Below are 5,705 nucleotides of genomic sequence, written 5' to 3' on the forward strand. Positions count from 1 at the left end.
TTCTTTAAACATCAGTTGTATCTCTACCGAGGGTAGAAAGGAGTGTAGCTGGGTGCGTAACACTCGGGTGAACTAAGTGCAGCTTTGTGCATAACACTTGGTTGGAACGTAGCTTTGTGCGTAGCGTTCGGGAACGTAACTTTGTGTGTAGTGTTCGGGGAGCGTAGCTTTGTGCGTAGCGCTCGGGAGCTTAGCTTTGTGCGGAGAGCTCGTGGTTGAGTGTAGCTTTGTGCATAGCACTCGGGTGTTTCACTATTGTATCTGGGTAATTGAAGATAGTGGAAATCTTCCTAGGACAAGGAAGAAGTGGAATAGGAGAATTACACCATCTCCGAACCACTATAAATCTCTGCCTCTCATTTACTTTACTGCACTTTACATATTTGCATGTTTTAACTCACTAACCCTTTACGTACTGTGTTGATCATATCATCTGGGTTTGTGTGTTCCCACGTTCGCATGTGGCTCAAACTTTGCATACATATTCCTTGAGCTATTCTAACGTTTTGCATGTCAAGTATCTCTCCAGTTTTACGCAGTTTTATTTTATAGCACTTTACCGTACGATATTCCGCTGCACATTTCAAGTTGAATTTATTCACTTGAAATCTCTGTTGTTGAAGTGTTATAAAGTTTTTATTTGTTAGAAAAGTCTATTCACCCCCCCCCCTCTAGACTTTTCACCACCCTATCGGGACCAACACCTAGTCTCCATTTGTGTAAAAACTCATACTTTTTATTTTTTTTTCTTCATAAAAATGAAAAGATTTTATTTTTGAATGATTTAATTTTTGGTTATGTCACATATATTTCAAGCATGCAAACAAGTATAAAAGTTGTCATTTGTTAGCTTATGTACTTGTTTTGTTTTTTTTTTTAATTATTATTATTTTGTTGTTGTTGTTGTTGTTGTTGTTGTTATTATTATTATTATTATTATTATTATTATTAAAAGTGAGTTAAAATTATAGAGATGTGAAAGTGAGGTGGAGTTGTAGGGCTATATAAAAACAGTAAAAAAAACACAAATTTGATAATATAAAAATAAGATCTATTTTTAAAAATAAAAAAATATTACAGAAAAAAAAGATACCATTATAATATTGAGTAACATAACTTAAAAATCTAATGTATAAAAGAAGAATGATAAAATTATGTAGGAACAACATTCTAACTATAATCAACCTTCTTTTAAAAACAACCAAAGAAAAAAGAAAAAAAAAACTACAATCATCCTATTCTCAAAAGAAAAATATAATCAAGCTACATCACTACGTGCGAGACTGTCTGTACCGTACTATGCATTATTACCTTAGGCTATCCTTATCCCTCCAAATCTCTCTCACTCAAACTCACTCTAACAAATGGGTCCCACTTCCATATCACCTAATTTGGAATTCATTTGCTATTCACACTACATCCCTGCAATATCACATCACTTTAAAAACACGTGCTTTTCAAAATACCACATTGTTGCAAATTCTTTTATTCTCTCTCTAGCTCTCTTTAGCTAGCCTTTCTCTCTTGTTCCCTAGTAACAAGCTTTTCCTTTTCCCATTCCTTCATCTGTTTCTTGCATTAGCGTTTCCTTCCCGATGGCCTTCGAAAAAGGAGAATCTTCACGAACCACTGACCCCACCCAACCTTTGGAAGATGCCTACACCTCACTACAAATCCATGATAACGACGCAGAAGGACTCGATCTGGGCGACGACGCCGGCAATGAGCAGCAGGTTGACCAACGATTCACCCTATTAGGACGTCTCATCACTAACAAACCGGTCAAGTTCACCTTCATGAGAGACACTATAGCAACTTTTTGGAGACCATCCAAGGTCATGGCAGTTCAAGAACTCACCAGCAACACCTTCCTTTTCCAGTTTTTTCACGAAATTGATATGCAAAGGATACTTGATGACAGTCCTTGGTCCTTCAAAAATAGTTTCTTAGCCCTGGCAAAAGCTGAACCAGGTATCCCTCCACTTGATATCAAACTTAACACCGCTGATTTTTGAATACAGATTCATGACCTCCCTATCGGCTTTTTCTAGGAAAAATCTGCCAAAGCCATCGGCAATTTCATCGGCACCTTTGTTTCCATTGACGAGGCAAACTTTGACGGGTGGTGGAAAACGTTCATCAGGATTAGGGTCACGATTGATATCACAAAACCACTCATGAGCAAAATGCGTATTAAACGCAATGGTGGAGAATGGAGATGGATATCATTTTGCTATGAGCGTTTGCCGAACTTCTGCTTCATTCAGGGACGGACCCAGGATTACACGATGGGGGGGGCCGATCAGCTGATGTCGTGGCATACACTGCTCTATAAAATACTCATTTAATATATACTAACATAAATCATTACTCTTTTCTTTAAAAAAAATAATAAATCATTACATTACAAATCTACTAAAATTTAGAACGTCTCTCTTGCATATCACGGAAATCATCTATAATTGAATCTATACTAAATTGTTTTGCAATTTGTTTTTCAATGTACACTAACAAACAATCATTAAGAAATTGATCACCCATCTTGTTACGGAGTGTAGTCTTGACTATTTTCATGGCAGAAAATGATCGTTCTGTAGTAGCTGTAGATACGGGAAGCGTGAGGATGAGAGTTACTATTCTGAAGACAAGAGGAAAGATGTCCAACTTTCTAGTTTTCACCAACCATTGACAGAGATCAGAAATGCTTTCTAGTGCTTTAAAATCATGAAGTTGTTTCACATGTTCAAAATGTTCAAGTTGCATTCTTAATTGTAAAATCTCATAATCTGCAAAGTCTTGTGGGTAAAACTTCTCTACCAACTTGCAAATGTCATCAATTCTGAATGCTAAACGCATTTCTTTTGGATCAAGGGATGAACTAAGAATAATTAATTCCATTGCTTTATCATCAAACCTATTGTTCAACTCTTGCAATTGAGAATCAATCACCGCATTAAAAATATCAACTTTGTAATGATGTCCAATTGTTAATTCATCTTGTTGATGTCTAGCCCTTCCTCTTCTTGCAATATATTGAGCATCAAAATCTGGTACAGTTATATTGACATTCTCACAAAAAGACTTCACACTTGAAACTAGTTCATCCCATCCATTATCTCTTAATTTTTGAATAAGCAATTTAGTAGATGTCACAAGATGCATTGCATTCAATATATCTTGAGTTTGGAGTTGCAAAGCTTGGCAGAGCATATTAGAAATCTCTAGAACTTTTTTCATGAGGTGCATAATGAATACAAATTCAAAAGAAGTCATTACCTCATAAGCTGCATCGGCATCTCCACGGTGAGTAGGTGTAGTTCCATCTTCAATAATGTTTAGTAAAACTTCACATGTTGCACTAAACATTCTCATCAAACTTGATATGGATTTCAAATGAGAACTCCAACGAGTATCACCTGGCCGTTGTAAAGAACCAATTTGGTTAAGACCCTTCCCACTTTCAAGCTCATCAATACTAAGCAAATGAGCAATATTTGAGGCATGAACAGCTTTTAACTGGTCGTTGCGCTTACATGAAGCCCCAACAACATTAATAATGGAGTTCAAATGAGTGAAAAAATGATGAATAGGGATGACTTCCTTTGAAGAAGCTACTAATGCCAATTGCAATCGATGTGCAAAACAATGAATATAATAAGCATAAGGGCATTTATCCAAGATTAAAGCTTTCAATCCATTCCATTCTCCACGCATGTTACTTGCACCATCATAACCTTGTCCTCGAATATTTTGAACATCAAGATTATGATGAGATAAGATAGAAAAGATACATTCTTTCAATGTTGATGCAATAGTGTCCTTAACATGAACAACTCCAAAAAATCGCTCTTGTATAAACCCATCTCTATCAACAAATCTCAAGACAATAGACATTTGTTCCTTCTTTGATTCATCTCGAGCTTCATCAACAATGATACAAAATTTTGCATCACCAATTTCTTCTCGGATAGCACTTTTTACTTTAGTTGCCAACACTTGCAAAATTTGTTTTTGTATTCTTGGTGATGTGTATGTTGCATTTCGTGGGGCTTTATCAAGAACTTTTGTTACTTCATCATTAAAAGAGGCAATGATACCCAATAGCTCTAAAAAGTTTCCACGATTTGTTGATGTTATTGACTCATCATCACCTCTAAAAGAACATCCTTGAGATGCAAGCCATCTCGTTGCCTCAATTACAGTTCTCAATCGAAGTCTATTTTCAACTACTTCTTGAGATGTGAATTTCTCAATATGTTGTGCAATGTGTGATTGTTGGTTCATGAGATCCGCACAAGCTTTCTCGGCATCTCGATGAGGGGAGGTGAGATCTTTCCCAATATGTGCTAAAAATGAGCAATTTTTTCCATCTCTAACTTTCTTCCATGATCGAAAACCATTGATTGTAAAAGCATGCAATCCGGAAGGCCCCTCTTGAGTATGAAATAAATAACATGGTAGACAAAATGCTGCATCTTTACTAGGAGAATATTCTAGCCAAGAAGGGTATAATTTAAACCAAGATGCTTGAAAACTACGAGCATGCTTTTCTCCCGATTTTGGATACTTTGAAAGCAAACATTGATATGGGCCAGCCTTAATATAAGCTCTCCTAATTTCATCACGCTTGTCAATAGGACACTTCCATATTGGCAGTCGCAATCCCGGATCACGTTCTAATGCTTGAATGTCAAAGTTCTCATTGATTTCAATTCTTTGAGATTTTTCAGGACGACTCTCAGAATTCAATTGATCAATACTTGTAGATGAATTTACTTGAGATGTTGAATCTTCAGAATTTTTTCTTTTAAAAAAGTTATCTATCCTTTGTGTCTTTTTCGTTATAGGATCTATAGTTCAATCTTCCTGTGTTCACAAATCAGAAATCACAAATATTCACAAATCACAATATTAATAATTTGGTAAGTCAATTAAACAATTAAATTATCCAAGTCAATTAAACATTAAAATAATTAAATATATAATGCTACTATAATTACAAAAAAATATTTTATTTTTTAAACTATTTACAATTTCGTGTTTTTCTTTTTAAACTAACCAAGTTCAATATGTCTTAAATCTGAATACAATTCCATGTATTATGTATATGCTTTCAACTTCCTTAGTTCCTTCTCTCTTTTTTTTTTCAACATATTTATTAATTTATGCAATTATGCAATTACGATTTCAAAATTCAAACAAGTGTTCTCAAAATTCAACAACTATTTACAATACTAATTCTATAATACTACCCCTAATAAATTTATAAATTCATTCTTCTACAATTCTACAAAATATATAAGAATACAAATTTACAAAGTAATTATTCAGAGCTACAAGAAAATAAAAAAAATTACCAGATTTATTGTTGAAGAAGAACAGAAAATTGATGATTTGAAGATGATGAAACTCAGGAGTCCAAAAAGAGTGACTCTGTAAATGAAACCAGGAGTGAGCTTGCTTAATTTCTTTAGTGTTCAAATCTTCAATTACTCTTCTGAGTGGAGCACTGGAGCCGGTGGAGGAAAGTAGACAACAAGTGATTTCAACTTTCAACATTTGCAAATAAAATAAAATAATAATAATAATAAAACAAAAGCTAGTGGGTTTCAACTTTCAAAAAAAACAAAAGTACTCCATACTTCCTGCAACTCTTTGGCTTTTTCTAAACTAATGACAAATTTTTTTTATGGACTTAAGAGTTA

The 5,705-nt window shown here is 34.5% G+C and overlaps 1 protein-coding gene across 1 annotated transcript; it reads right to left on the bottom strand.

The window, feature by feature from the left end:
• Nucleotides 1-2,312: 2,312 nt before the first annotated feature.
• LOC116021749 lies at nt 2,313-5,705 on the bottom strand. The gene is made up of 2 exons (XM_031262224.1): nt 5,358-5,705; nt 2,313-3,416 (listed from the first exon to the last, which is right to left on the bottom strand). Exons 1-2 carry the CDS (start codon nt 5,557-5,559, stop codon nt 2,416-2,418), a joined length of 1,203 nt encoding a protein of 400 aa, XP_031118084.1. The 5' UTR covers nt 5,560-5,705; the 3' UTR covers nt 2,313-2,415.

Source organism: Ipomoea triloba, chromosome 1 (genome assembly GCF_003576645.1).
Source record: "Ipomoea triloba cultivar NCNSP0323 chromosome 1, ASM357664v1".
Classification (NCBI taxonomy): Eukaryota; Viridiplantae; Streptophyta; class Magnoliopsida; order Solanales; family Convolvulaceae; genus Ipomoea; species Ipomoea triloba.

Bases quoted from the DNA above. Each gene is read 5' to 3' on its own strand.
- LOC116021749 (XM_031262224.1), bottom strand. From the start codon at position 5,559: ATGTTGAAAGTTGAAATCACTTGTTGTCTACTTTCCTCCACCGGCTCC. The intron at 3,417-5,357 runs GTAATTTTTTTT...TACAACGGCCAG, and splicing joins CTTCTTCAACAATAAATCTG to GTGATACTCGTTGGAGTTCT.